Source organism: Pezoporus flaviventris, unplaced genomic scaffold, assembly GCF_033815535.1.
Source record: "Pezoporus flaviventris isolate CSIRO_AGI_PZ_B2104156 unplaced genomic scaffold, CSIRO_AGI_Pfla_v1 ptg000007l, whole genome shotgun sequence".
NCBI lineage: Eukaryota > Metazoa > Chordata > Aves > Psittaciformes > Psittacidae > Pezoporus > Pezoporus flaviventris.
Window position 1 is genome coordinate 6,175,646 of NW_026892555.1, and position 21,679 is coordinate 6,197,324.

General features: G+C 37.8%; 1 protein-coding gene across 3 annotated transcripts in view; it reads right to left on the reverse strand.

Annotated features, from left to right (window-relative positions):
• Positions 1-2,232: 2,232 nt before the first annotated feature.
• KHDRBS3 (KH RNA binding domain containing, signal transduction associated 3) overlaps positions 2,233-21,679 on the reverse strand; it is an 89,197-nt gene continuing 69,750 nt past the window's right edge. For 2 of the 3 annotated variants that reach the window (XM_061447687.1, XM_061447686.1), the window contains 2 exons: positions 9,922-9,980; positions 6,034-6,648 (listed from right to left, as the gene is read on the reverse strand). In XM_061447687.1, the coding sequence (XP_061303671.1) occupies positions 6,557-6,648; positions 9,922-9,980 (151 nt within the window). In that variant the 3' untranslated portion in view covers positions 6,034-6,556. Of the gene's footprint in view, positions 2,722-5,066; positions 5,124-6,033; positions 6,649-9,921; positions 9,981-21,679 lie in introns of those variants that run through there. The other variant, XR_009742417.1, reaches the window with a different exon arrangement.

Here is a 21,679-nt window from a genome sequence, read left to right on the forward strand (position 1 = left end):
ATTTTTAAAAGCCAAGTTTGCCAGAGATGTTCTCTTGACTTACAGTGGTAGGGGAAGCCTGAAGACAAGGGTCAATGTACTGCAAAACTCATTGAGGATCTGAGGCTGCACATTTATCATCTTAGTGATATGTGCTTCAACACTAAATACCTTCAGTAATTTCCATTACCAAAGGGGTTTTTCTCCCCATTAAACAAATGTAGTTAACTTGGGCAAAAACTGCTGAGCTTGTGAAAACAGTTCTCAGACCCTTCAGCCAATTAGTCTTTATCATAAACTTAAAGTCAAAGATCCTCTGATTCTTGGTGTGCATTTACTCAGCCACACCAATACTGAGATTTTCGACATTGGTAACCTAGGAATCCTAGTACAAGTTAGGCCTTCTACAACAACTGGGAGCCTGCTGGAAAAATCCATCTATAATATTAAAATAGATAAAAGAGACTGCAAAGTTGTGTGGAGAAATCAAAGCAGAACCACTCGAGCAGATTTGATCCCATCACCAATAATTATATATGTATGTATTTTAAAGTTTAACACTGTATTTTGACCCTTAATCTTCAGTTTTCTTGCCCAGAAGAACAAAGTTCCAACTTGAAATGTATCCTTTGCAACATCATTTAGAAAGATATGTGACCTCAAGTTATTTCATACATTTATTATGTACCTAAATGTGGAGACATCCACATAGCAGGATAAGCAGTATTGGAAAGACTGTGATGTAGCTTGGAAAAATTCGTATGAAATAGCAGGCTCATTGCCTTAAGTACAGGTTTTGAGCAAGGACATGTCATGTAGAACTGGTATCACACAACAGAGCATCAGCACTACACGCACAGTGTAGGTTGAAGTCATCAATGACAGGACAGGCAGGATGCACATATATATATATACACACACACATGGTCTCTTGAAGTGAACGACCAAGTTATTCCAATTGGACCCAAGCTTCACTCAAAACACAATCACAAGAAATAAAAATCTCTACCTAGTGGCAATAAATCCCAGCAGAAATGAAATCCTGATTTCAAAGCACAGGAACAGTCAATCCTCAAAAGCTTTTAGTGAAATAAGCAAAGTACTTGCCTGAGAAACATGTGGAGAGTCTGCAGTCAACCCGCTTTGACTGGACCTTAACACATCCTGTGTTAGCCCACTCAGTAACCAGACAAGATCTCAGGAAAGCTATGAGATTTGCTGGATATTTCAGTGTGACTATAAGTCATACCACCAAAATCCTTAAGTATTGACAGTAAGGATCTCTGTTGTTCATGACTCCAGAGTGGAAGCCTTGATACTTCACTCCTTAAATAGTTCATAGCACTCCTCAAATGAGATTGTGTTGGTAATCCTGGTGTCCAGTCCAAATTACAGCAAGTGAAACTGCATTCTGCTTATCTCAATTCACCCCACAGTATCCAGATACAGTTTTATACTTGGCTAGCACCTAAAGTGTTAGCTGCAGTTCCACACCAGAGGTTCCTGCCTGTCAGCCTAATTATTATACATGTCTTGTACTTGTTCAAAGGTTTTGGATTTTGCTTTTACTTATTTTAATAATTACTGTGGAAAACACTGCAGAAATGCAGTTGAACACAGAGAGACCATGGCAGGGAAAAATCTTCCCAAATTGAGACTGACTTATAAAATGACATTAAATACCTGAAGGCTAAAAATACAGGCTTTTTTACTATTAGAAGCAATTCCTTACTCATGACACTCTGAACAGCACCAGGGTTAACAGCAATCTGCAATAGTCAGTGTATGGTATTAGAAGTTAGGAACACATGTCAAAGAAAAGGTGTAAAGCTATTCAGTGATATTGCTTATTTTCAAGGCAAAATAAACAAGACTGAACCAAACGATGCTTTTCTTGGGATTTTCTTTGAGATTCAGTGAATAAAAACCTCATTTCATGGAAACATCACTGAGAAATCGTTCACTGGTACTTTGCAAGCAGTATTTAGGAAAAAGAACACAAGAAATTAGATTATCAGAATTTTATTTCTGTTACAAATTATCACAATCACTGTTAATATAAAACAGCACTGAGGAAACGTGACCTTTAGATACAAGATTGGTCAGGGTGTAAAAGCCTCATCCAACACTACTACTAGAAAACCTGTGGCTGTGTATTAAAGAAAACATCTCTATGCAAACACCAAGTGAAAGAGAATAATCAGCAGAGTATAACTGACAGAGATTAAAACACCATGTTATGCAAGTTTCTGAAGGAAATGGAAGTTAAGAGTATCATTTCTAGCCAAGAGTCTTGTTTTAAGTAGACCTTTTTACAACTAGCTATTAAGAAAAGCTTCAGCGTAAGATACCGATCTTCGTTTTAACTTATCCATGTTGTTCACCCATTAGACAAGCTACTGCCCAAACCATTTCAATTCTAGTCACGAGACTTCACACGCTGTCTTACCCTTGCTGCGTAAGGCTAAAGAAGTCACTGGAGGAACATGAGGCTGCATTATTGCTTTGTAACAGGAACTTGGATGAAAAGTTTTTATTGAGCTCCAAATAAAACACTGCTGCATCACTCAACAATGAAGATTTTAAATATACAATTCTATTAGAAGTGTACACTTTTATACACTTTAAGGCTTTATACAAGAAATACAGGATTTTCATACTCTGCAGCCCATCTCAGTGTTGTCTGGGCACACAGGTAAGTTCAGTGCTCTAAGCAGTCCATAATTGTCATGGCAGAAGTTCCTGAAAAAGAGGAAAGCATCATTTATTTGTATAAATCCCAAGAACAGCACCTATGGATACTCTTTAAGATTGCCAGATTGTAAGCAGTAGGACCAGACAATTACATATATAATAAATGTTTGTAGATTTAGGGAAAATATTGCAGGAGCTAACACTGAAATTCAATGCAAATGGGATAAAGTGGTTCAATAAAGGCAAATTAATTATATGGTTAATTATAATCATTAACATTACTTGTTTGACCAGTTACATACAGCAATTGACCAGTGTAAGAATACAAAACTTCAGTGAAATGGCAAAACGCTTCAAGGTTAATTTGCCACAAAAGAAAGGCTGCCTTCCACACTGATGCATTTTAAGTCTTGAGACCTTATTATTTTTCCTTCTGTTCAACATCTGATGGGTTTTATTTGAGAACAAAACTCCTCCAACCCCCCAGAAATGCAACAGCAGGACACTACTGCATGTTGTTACAGGTACTGCCAAGAGAAGTTCTGTACTGCAAATACATAGTTTCTATCTAACACTGGTAGTTTGAACTGATGTAGTTTATTGTACACACACATATAGAACATAAGAATTGATACAACTGTTATTTTTTTAGGAGAAAAAGAATGTGGAATGCTGGAAGAAATGATATTTATAGGATCAGAGAGTCATTTGGGTTGGAGAGATCTTAAAGCTCATCCAGTTCCAGCCCCCTGCCATGGGCAGGGACACCTTCTGCTGGAGCAGGTTGCTCCAAGACCTGTCCAACCTGGCCTTGAACACTGCCAGGGGTGGGGCACCTAACAGATTTAAAATTAATACCACTATTATGATTATGCTCAATACATGGACACTTTTAGATACATCAAATTCAGATCTTGCAACTCATTAAAAGAACAAAATTGGACTCAAACTTTCACACCAACATAGGCCACCGCTACTTAACAGGAGCACCACATGCATAAAGGGATGCACATCTAGCATACAACCAAAACAACCACTTCAACCATAGGATGAGAGTGCTCTTAGGAAGGTGATTTTCATTTACACATGTGACCTGCAACATCCAGTCTTATGCATCCTGTAACACTATGGTGCACTCAAACAGCCTCTGCATGACCTGACAGGCACACACTTTTTCCCTCCAGAAACGGAGCTTGAAGTAATTTAGAGTTTATAGGACTTCAGGGCAGAGTAGCAGAGAAGCAGCGCAAATGCATTATGATACATCCATCCTCCATGTAGTAGACAGTAAGATGGCATATAAAACCCCTAGAGCTGGATAAATATTACAGGTGGTCAAATTCACACCTGATTCACTTATTTGCCTACTAGCCATCCTTGCTCCTAGGTATTTTAGTTTCAGCCCATGAAGTCTCATTGTATTTGGTTAATATTAAACCTCATATTTGCAAATAAAATCTTGTCATGTCTGAATGTAACTGATCATATGTGATTTAAGATGGGAGGTATTTACATACTCAGTTTTGTCCCAGCAGTCGGTATCAAATTTTTGCCATCTGAGCCCAAGAGAGCAGAAATCTCCAAGTTCTCCTAACCTCAAAAGGGTCCTATGCTAAAGAACCCATTTTGGATGGACATAAAGCTCCTTTAGTCTATAACAGCAGTCTCTTAAACTTACTGTGGCATGCAGAGGCAGTGCAATGTATGCAGTATTTCAAAGTAGAGAACTTTTAAGTGATGTCAACTAAAGGCACTGAGATCATGAGGTTAGCAAGAAAAACTATCATCCCAAATAGGAAATAAAGAAAAAAACCTGTTCTATTTAAAAAACACAATCTGAGCATAAATACAATATTTCTTTATATATTGAATCCACTGGAAAATGTGGAGCTAGCTATTTCTTCAGCTAATGTTTCTCAATGGATTTGCTCTCCTTCATCTGTGCCAAAAATCAGTCTGCTCCTTCTGCAGAAATGCTTGACTTAGAAACTAATTCTACAAAATGCTTTCTTCAGCTTTGGGAAACCCTATTAGAAGTATTTGCTGACCAGATTAGAGTTTCACATTCCCATCTGAACACTACCAGCACAAAATCACATCCGTTTTCATTCCTCGGTCCAATGAAATACTTATTTGGTTGACATGTTGTCAAAGCTACGTATACCTCTCAATAAACAGCCACAGGACATTGTCCACACACTGGGACAGTTTAATGTCCTATTTAATGATAGCTTTTCACATCGGAACCGAACAGAGCCAATGATTTCTGATGACCTACAACTTCGTACCTGCACTGATTACATAAATTAAAGGCTTGTGTATAAAGACTTAAGGACCTGATCAAATACTCCTTTACTCGTGTGATAATTTCACAGATGAGTGAAAATACCTACCAAAGCATCAGAAGATTCAGTTTTTTGTTCTTTTGGCTGTCCAAGGAGGTGGGTTTCCTGACAAGAGAAGAAAAAAAGATGTTTTTACTAAAGTTAAAAGGTTTCCAACTAATAACTAAAGAAAACAATGTAAATAAAACTATAATTAATAGAAACTTAATAAAAAAAAGCTTTAGGTAACATCTGTAATGTTTAAGTTACTAGAATTTATGGGAAAAGAATATATTACAAGCTATTGGTTATGAGGTTTTACAGTTGTTTAATAGGGAATAGTTTGACCAAATTTAACTAGCTAAGCTAAGGCTTTTTAGACTACTGATACAAATTAAACCTTTTAAAAGGAGAATTTAGGGTCCTCATAGTCTTTCCTACATTCTAAAAGGAAACTTGCTAAGTTGCAGCCTCCCTGCTTTTATTGCTTATATTAAAGATAAATTAAGTGAGATTAAAATCTGATTTGATTTATTTACCTTTGCAAATGAAGACCGTTTTAAGGGTTACACATCCTCTGCCTCTGACGAAAGCGACCTCAATTAGTCAAGTCAGAAAGTCTTTAAAAGCTTTGTGTTTATTGCTTCCAGCACGGAACGAGGTGGTCATTAAGGTACCAAAATGCTCTTAAAAATTCCAAAGTTGCACTAGTGAAAAAATGCTCAACAAGATGAAAAACTAATCACAGCTTTCCAGAAAATTCAGCTATTTTAAACCATTTTTAACCAAAAAATAAAGATTTTGATTTAATGTGGCACTCAAGCAGATCCATACCATTTGGATACTTTAACCAGCATTTAATCTACTGTAAGTATATATAGATAACATTTAGGTTTATACCATTGTTTTAAAGAAGTGGTGCAATGTTTAAGATGAGCCTTTTATGGTGATCGCTGTTAAACACTTCTCCCTGTTTACTACTATTTATGGAGTTTTATTATCAGATAAAGCATAAAATTAATCTCACACACACTGATTTTCTTTCAAAAGTTTATTTAGTATCAAGCAAGGGCAAAACTTTGCTTAACACTACAGAACATTTCAAGACTTGAGTTACAAAATACCACATTATTTGCATTTGGAATTGGCTTCCCTTTTTACGCATGTTTGCAAAGAGAGAATCTAGCAAATGACTGAAAAGAAAAGCTAAAAACTAAACTGCTGAAAACCTTTAAAATAAAAGGTTACGCTTCTGTTAAAAGAATGGACTAACAGATTTAGTAAACCTATTTTTCTGTTTAACACTAGTTAATCAAAGGTTATTTTTTTGATCACCTATTTTGTCTCAAATACAGTTTGGAAATAACAAAGTTCCTCGGTTTACATTTCTTTCTGTCCAGGTTGTTCTTTCAACAAAAGATTTTAAGGTTCAGTCCATCCATTCAGGGTTTTTTTATGCGCTTTGAGTTAATAAAAAGGGATTGTTCATAGAAAAAATTACTTTGAACAGTATACAGGACTGGTGGAGATTGGATATTTCACAACATCAGACAGTACAATCAGTATCTGGCATATGGCTGGTCTCTGTAGACTCCTTTTGTTGTCCTTGCAGGAGGTGCCTTGTGTCGTGAGTTGGTCCATTCTTCTTGACCTACAAGAAGGGAAACAATAGTTAGAGCCCTTTCAGTGTTCTCAGGTGATGTATTTATTTTGTCCTTATTGAATTGTGAATTAAGTAGCAATATTTTATTTACAAAGTCTAACAACTGACCCCCAAAAAATCTGTGTACAACACATAAGCTATCCCACAATGCACATAACAGCAGGGAGCGAGACAGGCTAACAGCAAAAACATATAGGGCTCTGGCATTCAGGTGGACCTGCTTGTTGCAGAAACACAGGAATGTCAGCTACAGTAGGAGACCTACAAATAATTATGCTGGGATTAAATGAATGGAGGATATAAATTCCACATAAGCAAATAAGCTACGCTAAGTTCCTTGGCATCAGTACCAACTTAAGCTTAATTCAGATATGCGATCCAATAGAGAAAAGCCTCCAGTATCACCACAAACACATGTAGCTTCCAATAATCTAGGGGTAATGTCCAGCCTCACTATAAGCATACACTTCTCCTCTAAAATGTAAGATATACAAAGGCAGATTATAAAAGTATTGAGAGCAAGGAAAATTGCTTCTTTGAACTGACAATGAAAGAAGTTTTTAAACAAACTATATTTAACACTTCAGTGGTAATAAATATTAACAGAAAGTAGCAAAGTGTTGTCTTAATTTAGGGTCATACTGTGCCAGGTATTCACAGCAAGAGGGAGAGCATAATGAAACAGCACTTGGGTAAACTTCAGTCAAGTAAACACTAGAGTACTAAATCATCCCTGAAAGGCAAAAGCCAAAGCACACACACAATAAAACACCAAAATAACAAGAAAACCCCAATGAAAATAAAAGCCACCCACAAACACCACCCCTCCCCAAATACAAAGCAAATACATCTGAAAGCAGTGCTATGTATTTCCTTGTCTACTTTGGGAAAATTGCCCTGCCCTGAGCAGAGAGGTGTGAACCCAATACAATCTGGAAGCTAAGGCTGGAATCCAAATGTACTGTAATCTAACACACAGGCATCATTTTGTCTTTCTAGCCCATTAGAATAAATAAATCAAAGTTAACATTCAAAGAGCCCTGCACTTTGAATGATAACTTGCTCAGATGATAGTTGGCTGAAATTTGGTGACAAGAACCTTGTAAATCAAGGGTCCAATTTCACAATTTCTTCATAGAAATCTCATCCTAACTACTTTAGTTTTTAAACTGTAGGTGTTTGCCTGCACAGCCCAAGTTATACATCATAGCTCTGTGGCCAGAACATTTGCCCAAGAGGTAAAAGTTCAAACTTGGTATAAAAACTGGAGGCTTCTGCGTCAGGCAAGTTGCACAGGAATCTGATAACAGCAACATAGTTGAGAAGCAACCTCTTGCGCTGCTTAATCACACAGAAAGCAAGGCTTGTATTAAGCAAGGAGAACCCTAGCCTAGCAATAAAAGCTAGGGGTAAGAATTAAAGATATCCCAGCTTTTAAGCACCACTGCAAGGAACTGTTTAAGCGCAAAGTTGGTTACAGTTTAAGGGGAATGTTTGCTCCTTTTCAAGCAATTGGTCCTATCTCTGTATGATAAAGTCACCTTTTTATCAGCTTTCATTTTGGTGCCGTTCAGGGATCCGAATCCTAAAAATGCTGATATTCATCTCTCTGGACTGGCAAGTGAGCTTCTCAGGAGGAAAACTTTAGGTACTTCCTGGGAATCTGTGTTTCCTCATGGCCAGCACTAGGCAGCTCTCTGCTCACTATGCAGCCTCATGAATTTCTAGCTCGAGGCACCTAATGTTCTTTACGTACTGTAAGGATGGTTGTTAGCATCTAACTCTGCATTTAAGGATGCACTTGAAGGTCAGCTATTTAAATAAAGTGGATAACTATTTGTATTTGCAAGAACATGGCTGTAACCCATAATCATTCTTCAAGGTATTTATAAGTCTTCCTCTCAATTTGAGTAAATACAACACTTAATATTCTGAGTGGCTGTGCTTTGATAAATACAAAAACAACTTTAAATGCAAAAGCAATGAAAAAAATCCATATTTTCAACCTTAAATACCACAGCCCACATAGGCTGATGGGGAAACCATCTACATTAATCAATTTCTTATATTTCCTCCCCATCAAATTTACATTCACAAAATAGTCTTACAAGTCTTACACTTATAATGGAAAACAGTTTAATGCTGAAATAAAGATTTAAGATATATATATATATAAATCAACACCAGTTGAAAGTGCTGGGGGATAGAGGAATTTCAAGTGACCTCTTTTGATGAAGAAACTTTCCCTTTAAAGCAAAATAATTACATTAAGCAGACAACACCGAGTAAACTTCCGTATGAGTTGCATTTATCACAACTTAGTTGAGGTCATTTTAGTTCCCAGCAGGAAGCATTTTAAATGGAGGTCAAGAAATACACCATAGAAGACTAAGTAGAGCTCTAAAATCACTGAGGCATCCATAAACCAGAATCACAGCTCCTTCACACTAGTTCCTAACAGTCCTCCAGTGTTTGAGATTTGAGAGATCTAGATTAGATTTCTCTGATCTCTAGCCAGAGATTTAACATTTATCCCTTAGGCAAAGGTGCCTTTCAACATGCTTTATGCTCCTAATCCATAACAGATTTCGCTTAATTAAGGTGTCACTACCACACTTCTAGGTTTAAAAAATGTGATCTTTAGCACTGGCATATGTTTTTTGCTTCATTATGTATTGTTTTGTCTCCATATGAGTAACCCACTGCCCTCATGTCTATTAGCTACCTAAAGTGCCTCCATAACCTTTACATAATGACTCCCTGCTCGATTTCCCAACACTGATGCATGAAAGTTAACTAATACAAAAAGACCATACGAGTCTAAAATGCACTCAATTAGGCCCTGACTCAACTGAGAACTTCAGCATGTCCTTACCTGGTACTAAGGTTCTTAGCAAGTGTGGCCAGTTGTGCCATACTAGCAGCATTTGCTTTCAGCTGCAAACAGCTCCTGAAAAAAGGTCCTATGCCCCATGTTTTTGCCTTAAATCTCACTGAACATGACAGGAAAAGGATACTTGATTTAGATTCTGATATTCTATTTCCTTGATTTTAGTTTCACACAACTATGTTCGCTGAGAGACCACAGACAATCCCCTTCAGTATTTTTCTCAATAACCACACAAAGATCAATGTGGCGATGCAGGGATCACTGAACAGCTGTTACCCAGGGCAGAGCTGAAGCTTGTCTTATAGGAGTTCTTTGATTATATCTTTCCAAGAGTGTACTACTGTAGTCATTCAGCTTACAAAGCTACTCACCATAAGATTCGTATGTTTCTTCACTCAGTCCATGGCCATAGTCATAGTAATCTGCTCCACTGTATGAGAGGAGGGAAACAGAACAAGAAAAGCAGTTACATTTTAAGCAGTGCTTATCATTACACATTCTACCTTTGAAAAGAAGAAAGCTTAAAGGATTATAGACATGTCTTAAGACAAGACAGGTAAGCATTCATATGACAGTGAGAATGTAGGTGCTGTTTGGTCATTTATTAGAAGAGAAACTACATTTACTTTCATTAGGATATTTTCCATCACTGAGCACCTGATCCACAGTGTTAATGTGGATGTGGGATTTTTATGTTTAAAATCATATCGTTGGGAAGGTTGAAGATCTTACAATTGCCAGCAAAGGAAGAGTAGGAGGTGTAGGTGGCGAACCAATTCATTTGTCAAACTTCTTTTCATAACCTACTGTTGCCACGTGTTTTGCCTTTGCATCTTTGAATTCACTGATAGAAATGCAATAAAGGACATAGCAACTATATAAATCTCTGATCAGCAAGTTACTTAAGTGTCTTCAAGACAAATGTACCTCTATGCAAATGCTATCATTTTAACAGGCAGATAAGTAACAACAGGAACCGAGTTAAAAACAGGAATTTAGGATTGTTAGGACCCAAAAGTATGAATACCATTAACCATAAAAGTCTTTAGTTTCATGACAGCATTTGTATGTGTATTAAGACCATTGAATGGAAGCTGAAGAACAAGTCCTGTTACATACTGCCTTCCCATAATGCCTTCATATTTCAGGTAAGTATAGCTATGTGTAATTTTTTTTACACAGTTGACAGAAGTCTGTTAGACATGTTTGTAGGGCATCAAAAGCAAGTCTGTTTCTTTCCTCTTCTTTCTAACCACAGCCAGACCCAGGGCTGATAATATTTGGAAGACACTCTAAACTGATGATATAAAGTCATTACCTTGTGAGTGAGAAGGAAATAGCTAATATATGATCACTTGCAGGTAATTACTAATATTGACAAAATGTTTCTATCATTAGATTGACTGCTAACAAATTAAAAACCTGAGAGAAAAAGCAATTTACAGCCTGAACAGGAATTAGCAATAGTTTGTTGCATTTGGGTTGTTGGTGTTTTAGTTTCTTTTATTTTAATTACAAGGTTTCAAATCCCACAATATAATCAAGGCCAGAATCATAGGATTGTTTGAGTTGGAAAGGACTTTAAGATCATCCAGGTCCAACACCCCATGCCATGGGCGGGGAAGCCTCACACTAGACCATGTCACGCAAGACTCTGTCCAACCTGGCCTTGAACAGTGCCAGGGATGGAGCATTTACCATATTTCTGGTGTGTATCTAATGTGTGTGCAAATGTATATCTGAAAAGTGTGGCTGAGTATTCATTATTGCTACTATAAGGCTTCCTAAACAAAAACTTAACCAGAATGCCCTATGAAGTGCATATAAAAGGTATCTGTATAAGCCTTTATGTTATCTGTGGGTTGTCAGGCCTGTGCTGGGCACCCCAGAATAACAAGGTCAAAGTTTGAAGTGTTAAGAAATAACAATTTTGCCCTGCAGCAGCTTTATTCTGACCACCAAATTAAAACCGACATTCACTATCCTTCCACACAGCACTTGATTATTTAAGGCTGTCAACAAGTTTAGAAGTCTACAGCAGCTGAGCCCTATCCCTGTATCTGTCAAACCTGTCAGAATGACTTTTGTAGAGTTTCATTCTATAGAAAATAACTACTAAACAACAAAAAAGTGTCATTTTACAGAATATAAACTGCAAAATGAATAAATATTAGAAAGAAAAAACCTCTTTTACACTGGAAGTCTATCATCTCATGACCCATCTCTGTTAACAAACCCTTCAGAATAAATAATCTGTCCAAAAAGCATGTTAAAATGGGAAGACAAGTTGCCTAGTGCAATTCAATACATTGACTGCTTTCATTTGTGCTCTATGAAAAAAGCCAATGTTCTCAGCCCAACTGTATGTTAAACAAATGCAAAAGTTCAGATAAGACAACTTAAAGACTATGACCCAAAGAAAAGGGTGCATGCACATGGGTGTAAGGAGTTCTGGGTAAAAAGGAAACCTTGAAGATCGCTTTATCTCTGACAGTCTGAATAGCTCATGGAGTTCATAACCAAGACCAAAGATAATTGTGCTTTTAGAGGAATTACAGGAAAGTCTGGTATTGTATAGGAAGTTACAGCTTACAAAACTTGTTTCCTCTCCAAAGCAATCACCTGCTAAAGGGAAACCCAGTCAAAGGAACCCGCAGTATCAAGCTTGTTCGCAGACTGTACATTTGAACTCATTAACTGAGATAGCCAAGGTCAATTCTGTTGTGAGGAATTAAGTAGTTATATTATTTAATTCTTCCTCTGGACAGAAGGCATGATGTCAATGTGCAAAAGAATCCTTGACTAGGGGTTTTATATAGGTTCTCCGGCAGCTTAGCATTCTGACTGACTATTCAAACTACCTCCCTTTAATTGATTTATTCTGCAAGGAAAGCCCTTTTCTTCCTATTCTTTTCATTTTGGCTCATATAAAAAGAGACCAAAACATTTTCTTTACCTCATGTGCCTCCCTCCTTTCAGAACGGAAAGGAAAAGCATTCCATGGATCCTATCCTTTTTAACTCAGTAAGACTAAACCTGGAGTCTGCTTTGAATTCCTGTGTTTTCTTATGTGAAATGTCTTGAGGCCACTTTCTTCAATTATCTTAATTTTTACTTCTGCAGTTACTTACTTTGTAGATGGATAACTGCGTTACATGCTATAGTCAGTTAAGTTTTCAAGCATCTTCCTAACCATCAAGTAAACAGTACAAGTGCAGTCAACACTGGAGTACTGGCTGCAATTCACATCATTTGTACATAGAGCCCTTGCTTTTATCTGCTCGTATTTAACTTCTTTTGAATCCCCATTCCAGCACAATGTCTTTGGGCTGACACAAGAGAAGACAAGAGATGGCAAAGTAAAACACACTTGGATATTCCATGTCAATATAGAAACTTGGAACCACCTGATGATATAGAATGATTGGCAAACAACAATAAACTTAGGTCTAACTGCTGAGGGCTGGCCATTAATCCTACAGTGTTTAGAGGAAGGTTGAAGTAAGGCTTGAGTAGTTTAAAGCCAGGGGGAAGCACCTCTTCTGTGCTCAGGAAACAGCCTAAGAGCAGCCTCAGATTTTAACACTGCATCACTGATAAAGTAAAGCCTTAGAAGAGCTTTTTTATCTAGTAACACAGAGGACAGGGAAGCTTCCTGCCATTTCTCTAGAACCCCTGTGCTGTGAGAAGTGTCTTAAAATACTTTAATTTAGAAGTATTCAACATAAGCCTTCAAAGGTCTTATGGAATGACCTGAATTTCTCAGGCTTTCCTGCTAAGCTGATTGTTTCTGAAAATATCTTGACAAACCATAATAAAACCCCCCATATCTTCATGAAAAAACAACCCCAATAGCAGTAACTCCTCTTGACATGATGGTTAAGTCTTAGGAACTCTCACCTTTTATACTGTATTAACTATTAGCTTGTTCTTTCTAGACAAGTTAGAATATTCTCTTGGGACAGATAACAATGGTAGAGTTTTGACCTAACACTCACAAAGGTATCAGAATAGGTCACTGGGCTACTTCTGGGACAATTGTAGAACAAGCATGTCAAAAACACAGTGCAAGTGGTCAGTGGTATTTCCAAAGAAAGGATAACGGTAGTCAAAACATAAGGCGATTAATAAATGCAATTGTCATGGCTCTTTAGATCTGATACAGGCATCTTTTAGCATCAGGATTAGGCCATTGCTGTGTTTGAAATAGAAGTTGCAGTCAGGCTCCCTGCCATACTAAGGGGAGACTAAAAGGTCTCTGAAAGCTTTGAGTTTACTGGATAAGCCCAGACTTAAGCACTGACAAGCCTGATTACTGGATTTAAGCACTGAGGGAACTGAAAGTTTCTTCATCTTCAGGAATGAAAAACAGGCTTTGCAACCAGTTCAGCTTCTTGTGATGATTTGTAGGGAAAACCAGAAAACAACATCTGCTCTCTTTCGCACATGGGCATCACTTTGTGACTGATCCCTCGATACAGAAGCCAGAGCAGTTTCAGAAAGCGATGAAAACCCCCTTCCAAACACCAAGGTTTCCTTTTGTGCTATGAGGAGCTCCACAAGCATCACCTTTGTCTTTCTACACACTGGTCACATAGAACAGGAAAGCAGAAAGTACAAATGAGGATCGCTAGCAAGAGGTAGACCCTGACTGATATGATCAGTTCTGAATAGAACCCTCCCACAAGGACAAGCTTCTTTCTATCAGCGCTTCATGCTCACCTGCTTCTGGTACCACAAAGCATCCATCAACAACAAACCGGAAGAATGTCCCAAATGTTATTGCCAAGACAACAATCACTGTAGTGAAGCTTCTTACAATGCCATAATTGTCTTGAACACAGTTAATTACATTCTCAATGCTTTTGTGGATCACTAGAACAGCTTATTCTATAACCCAGCACATAGCAGGATAGCATAAAACCAGGTTATCAAGAGGAGATCCACATCTTTCATCTTGCAGATAGACTTTTATTTAATGCCCAGTTCTGCTACTTCCTAGCACGAGGTTTTGGTACATACTCTAATCCCTCCATCTCAGCTTACATCTGTAAAAAGAATGATCTCAATGCACCTGACATATATGAAAGCTTTATAAAATAGAGAAAAATGATGCAATCTTCCTTAACTTACATCCCAGTGTACTCATACAGATAATACTCGTAACAAATCTATTACCTATTAAAGATGGCCGGAGTGCCCCCTCAAGGATTTCCTTAGCCATCACTATCTGGAAATTACTTTTTATGGCGTAAGTTGTAATAAAATTCACTTCTAAATAGCGAAATGCCCTCAGGCATCTGCATTCTGGTGCTCCCTACCCAGCACAGAACTGGATCTACACATTTCTAGCAGAACTCTACACAGCTCCTTAGAGCTACCAGCTTTACCATCTGAAATGTCATTACTGCTGTCTAAACTCATTCAGTCTTTTTCCACTACTCCACCCATCTCTCATCACTCAAAACAGGAAAGGTAAATGGCAAGTAGCAGAGGTGACTGAAGCACAAGGCACAAATAAGGCTTTTCAGGAACAGCAGCACCAGGGACATAGAGCTTTACGCTGAAACTGTGAATGGAATCAGACATACAGCAACAATCCATTCCTAGAGATCAGACATGCTAAATGTCAACATTTTGCCATAAAAGCAAAAGGAAAGAAAAGCACCAGCAGAAATGAAAGAAAAAAATAAAGCAAGCACCAGCAGAAAGCCTAAAAATTTCAGGCTGTGTAAACATCAGCATTTTGGTTTGGTCTGTGAATTAGACCTGAACCCCAGCCACCCTACATCACATTTGCCTGGTTTGCAAAGCAGTTGGGGAAGTGAACTACACTGCTATCAGGAAACTAAACTGGAAATGTTAAACTGTCCAGGTGTGTACCAAATGTGTTCCTACCGCTAAACTGAGAACAGAAATGTGAGGCAACATTAACATTAGAAAAAAAACACATTTTCTCTCCTTTCTTTCCATGCATCAACTGTGCCACATGTTCTTCTCCGTAAATAACTTACATTCTAACTTAGATTCATCATAGAATCATAGAATAGTTAGGGTTTGAAAAGACCTTAAGATCATCCAGTTCTAACCCCCTGCCATGGGCAGTTAGTCAAGGAAACTTTAGACAATCCACTGCAATACTGCAAAGAGTTGTGGGTACTGTTCCATTTAATTCTTGGTTATCCCTCGAGTCCTGCCTAAGATGCTGTTAAGAGATCAGAGATGTTCCTTGTCACAGACTGGAATACACAACAACACTGCCTCTAATACCTCATCATCCACAAAAACTGCACAGATGGTAAATCACCATTCTGTCATTAGAAGTACTACTAAGACATACATCAACCTACTTGTCTTTCTAATTTATTGAAGGGACAGCACAACTTTCAGCAGTTTCCCATAAATTTGATACCTTACTCATCAGCCAAAATTGAGGAGCATTTAAGAGAAAAAAGTATCATTCCGTCCCAGTTTTTATCATAACCAAAAATATATGTGCACCATCAAGAAATGTATTTGGTTAAAGAAAAGATTATATTTGATTGTTTCCAGGGCTGTATAAATCAGAAGAATCTGTCAGATCTTAAAAGCAGTGCACTACCACACTGAGATCTTTCCTAAAGCACCTTACGTCAGCATGGTCCAAGCTTTGTCTCTGCAAGTGCAGTAAGTCAGATTTCTCTTGTGTTGAGGACAAATTCAATCCATTTTGACCTGTCTCTTATGTGGGCGCTACTACTTCTACCAGTGGGCTTCCAGTGCATTACATACAATTATCACCTGACAGTTACACCATGATAAACCTCAAATTCTGGCTGTTACTAAACCATGCTTCTCACATCACTTGAACAATACCAAAACTGTGCTTAAAAACACAATTTACAGCTCTTTTTACTAGAAAAGGAGGAGAGACAAGACCATTTTAAGACTTCCCTGCAGCCATCTCCCTTTCCTAATGTTGCCCAATTAAATAGATTATTTCCTTACCAAAGAAGCAATACTTTTATTCTCTTGAAAGCAAGCCAAATACCACAGGACAGTTTTAGAGAGAAAACCACAATTTTCATACTGTTAGTAAGCCAACATAGCATGTTAACTGTTTCCTAAACATTTAGGCATAGGTACAATTACATTTAATAGGAAAGCCATGAGGAAAACCATGTATTTTTTTTGTATCTAAAAAGCATTTTACCAGGGCTAATTAGTACAAATGAAAAGGAATACTAGCATTTCTGAAAGGGATATAATCTACTATTGTCAATGTGATGAGGATTCTTAAAGTCTTTTCCAAAACTGAGTACACCGTGGCATACAATACTCGTTATGTTTTTTTCCATCACTCCAATTGCCTTAATCTTATTCCTGCTTACTGAGGTTTCAAACCAGATTTTTGTAAAGAAATTTAAGGAATTTAAACATCTGCACTTGGCACACAATTAAACCTGTATGTGCTATTGAGGCACTTCTAAATCATAGAATGGTTTGGGTGGGAAAGGGCCTTAAGATCATCCAGTTCCAACCCCTGGCCATGGGCGGGACACTCTACACCATTTCACCTGAGGCTCTGTCCAGCCTGGCCTTGAACATTGCCAGGGATGAAGCATTCATCACTTCCCTTGAGTAACCTGTTTCAGTGTCTCACCACCCTCACAGTAAAGAACTTCTTCCTTATATCTAACCTGAACTTCACCTGTTTCAGTTTAAACCCATTATCTTGTCACATTTTAACAGGTAAAAAAAGGAAAAAAGAAAACATTTATCTGAACATGAAGAACTAGTTCTGAAAACACTGCAGAAAATCTCTTCCTACAGTATAAGCTTTAAAATGAAGCAGGAAACCACATGGCAGGGGTTTTCAGAGCAAAGATACATTAGCTTGCTTATGCTAATTTTTTTTAGGTTTTATTGGCACAGAATTATAACCTCCGATAAGCTTGTACACACCAGGTGTGCACAAGCAACAATTACAGAGTACTGGCCATGTGCACTACCTCCAGGAATCAAACTGCTGTGGATTGATTTGATTTACAAGTCAGAGCACAAAATACAGACACAGCTACTAGCAGTAAAATTGAGAGAATTACATCTTGAAAAGCTACAGTAACAGACACTGCTTTGCATATAATGCATATTTATACATCCTGGAAATGCATGATTGCTGACAAACCTAACAATGTAAATTTAAAACACTGAGGATCACAAACAAAGTGTTAGCAATTAGCTTTCGAATACCAATAGTAACATCTCCATATGCCAATTTCAAAACCATACACTCAGCTCTTTATGAAAATACTCCTCCTATAAACAGCAATGTCACCATCTTTTGTACGGCTGCTAAGCAGTTTCAGAACACACCTGAAAATTTGAGTTCCCAATGGAAAATGAAGGTTTTGCAAGAACTAAATACTGGGAATCAACTTCCCTCAAAACTGAAGGGCACAAAACCAGGGATTTAAAGATTTGAAGGATTTTAGCAAACCAATTTAGTTCTATTATTTAGGCATCAGTTGAACAACAGCCACTGCCAGATTTCAAGGTGTTTTAGTTCTCTTTGCAACCTGATACCCAGTTACTTAGTTCTTATGTATCACAAGCTACAAAACTCAACCTTGCAAACCATGGGGTCTTCGTGCATAGTCTTTGAAGAAATTTAATGGCTTAAATCAGTCACTGTTAAACAGTAAAGAATGCAGCCTCACAGCTTGGTGTACACAACACTGAATCTTCAACATGCCTAGGACTTACCATGTAGGCAGTTATCTTTTTATGCTTTTAGATAAATGAGCTGAAATAAAGTCGCAGCATGTACTTCTCACTCCCAGGCATATTAAGCAATAAACAGAATAAATTAGAGGCACCGAATAAACATAGGTATACTAAAGAGAAGTTGCCAATTCCCTCAGCTCAGACTAGCTTGACCAGGTGGCTCTAAGGCTCATAGGCTACTTGCAGTCATTTGGTATGATATGAGATGGTAGCAATTATTGTTAGATATAGAAGAGCAGCAACTGAGAAACAGTGTTAAAGCCAGTGGCACAGTGGTGGTTGCCAAGAGAAATCTATAGCATTAACAGGCAAATGTGGACAACAAAAAACATTGCAGGAAGCTTTAGACAAAGCCAGCAGTTGCCTTGAGTACCCATCTTTCCCCTTTTATATCACTGTTTGGATTAAATTCTGCAACAGAATATAAGTGAGATCACCCTGACTAAAGAGGTAAAACAGTTTTACAGTTATAATTTAACACAAATGACATTACTATATGAAGGACTTGCCCCTACACAGACCCAGGCATATAGTTGTATGTACTATTCCTCTTACAGTCAGGACTGCTGATGTATGTTGTACGTAAAAAAACAACATAGCTAGACAAAAGCTTTTCGTCTCTCTCTAGGAAAGATATCAAGTTTTAAATGCTCACAGTCAAGCTTAAAGAAGTTACGTGAAACTTCTCAGTGCTATGAAGCAGCCAGATGGGACCCTCTCCACTTCTTTTTTGTACTACAGTAACTGTGTTAGCCTCTTTTGATAGCAAACTTAAAAGCACACAGTAAACCTTCAGTGCTGTTGGAGAGGTAACAAACCCAGCCCCCTTTCTCAGCAACCTTGTCACATAATCTGAATTTCAGTAACAAACCTCATTCTCTGGCATGTTAACTCTCTGCAGCATCTGTCACTGCTATGAATGGTTGATCATAAATACCTCTGTAGTCATCTCAATGCTATTAAGCAGATGGCAGCGCTAAATCCGAATGATGTAGTACATCTCCCTGGTGGACTTTGTTTCCATACACTATCATTATTCTACAATTTCTCAGTGATAAATCTTGTGTATTCTAGAGAACATTAAACACTGAACTGACAGTGACGATTTATTAGCATCCATTTCCCTTCGCTGTATTACTGTCTTCGCAAACACTTGTGTGGATCACGTGTGGAGCCAGTAAGGGACAAAACCACTTTTGCTCAATTGGAAACACATATCAGAGACTTAAAATAAATTTTTTTCTTCATGCTGAAAATGCTTAAACTTGTCTATAAATTGAAATGAAGACCCAACCAAATGCTCCTGATTCCTCCACAATACTCATCTTTGAACTTTCATAGTAGAATTGATCTAGCATTAACATCAGGCCATTAACACTACTTTCCTGCAGTAAATCCAAGTAAAGAATTACAGGTCTAGACAGACTTGGGGAAGTCCTTTAATAAGAGTCAGCTAGGTTGTGAAAGGATGCATACATGCTGGTGAGGGAAGCTGACAAGTCTACATGCATCTGACACAGGCAGTTATCCCCCCTAGGAATCACAAGTATGGTCTTTCACACTTAGGTTAGACCATGAACTGCAGAATTCCAAGAAAGTCTGTTGTACAACTGCCCATGTTAAAGTATTACATGTGTATATGGAAGAAGTTTTATGAAAGAATTGCTGACTGCATGTGAAATCTGCCCTGCACAACTATAACATTCAGTCTAATCGTGCTGCTCCCCTTAGCTAGGCATTGAGTACCAACCATAAATGATCACAGCTTTTGACAGCTCTATTACAGTAAAACTTCCTCAGCTACTTTAGAATCATAGAATACCAGGTTGAAAGGGAGCTCACGGATCATCTGGTCCAATCTACCTTGGCAAAGCATGACCTACACTAGGTGCCCCAGCACCGTGTCTAGCTCAATCTTCAGTGTCCAACACTGGGGAACCCACCATTTCCCTGGGAAGGTAATTCCAATGGCTGATTGTTCTCATTGTGAGAATTTTCCAGTGCCCAAACCAGAATCTCCGGAGGAGTAACTTGTGCTCATCACCCCTTGTCTTTTCCATGTGACTCCATATGAAAAAGGAGTCTCCATCTCCTCTGTAGCCACCATTTAAATACTGGAACATGGCGATCAGGTCTCCACCAAGTATTTGCTACCCTTGGGTTTTTAGAATTTGAGAATCGTTTTGTTTTGTGCTATTATAACAATTTTGAAAGCCCAGCTGATGAACCATCCTACTGTACACTGGTATAAATATCTAACAATCCTCTGCAAAACACTACACACAATTTAATTACATCTCTTCTAAAAATAAATCAGTTAAGATGTTTAGTCAAGCTTAGTACAGCTCCAAGGGATATTTTGAAGTCTTTTTGTTCATGAAAAATAATTCTGTTAAAAGACATCCTCTCTTTGAGGCTTTGTTCCACAAAAACAACTGCGGACAAGAAAATGTTTTAGAGGAAAAACAATTTTATAGGATTACAGGGCATTAAGATAAATGAGAACTTGGAGAACACTCTGATGTTTCTCTCCCTATTAGTGCTGTGATAAGTTTTATCTGAAGCGTCAGATTGCCACGCTTAAGCAAGAATAATGTCTCGCACAACATCAAATAAAATACCATTAAACTTTTAAGTAAACATTACTTGGTAGCAGCAAGCAGTTGGGTTGTGCAAAGGAAGTTTTTGTAGAGGCATGCGAAGTCCCAGCTACCGCAATGCACACAGAAGTAAGAGTTTGCTGGGTTTTGTATCTGAACATATCACCCATCCTAGTGAATCAGATTCAGTTGTTTCTGGGAAATATTCTAGAAATGGCAAAATTACAAACAATAAAGGAGGGTCTATTGTACTGAACAGTCAAAGTTGAACGTATTCCCGTATTCCCACAGACAGGTATCATAGATGTACTGTAAAGCAGTCTCATCTTATACATTTAGAAGACTACGAGAGGTATTTCCTGAAATTTCCTTGAAATTTTCCACCTTTAACAGAAGAATCAGTATCAGCAAAAGCTTTTAAACAAAATTGAGTATTTCAACTGTCTTTACTGTATGACACATACATTGTGCACAATGCACATGTGTGAACATTAACAGATTTGATGAAGTGCAGGAAAAGGGTTCACATACTGAAAAGCTATTGCAAATTTGATGAGCAAACCCTCTTTTCAGTTTACTAGTTCTCAAATTTCCTCTTTAATACACAATATCAATATCTTCTCGATTAATAGTATTTCTAGTATGTCTTGATATTAATTTCTTAGGATTACTACTTTCAACTTACAAATAAAATAAGTTATTTTTCGGACGCTAGTCACACAAATGATGTATTTTAAACATGTGAATGCCCTCTATGTGCAAA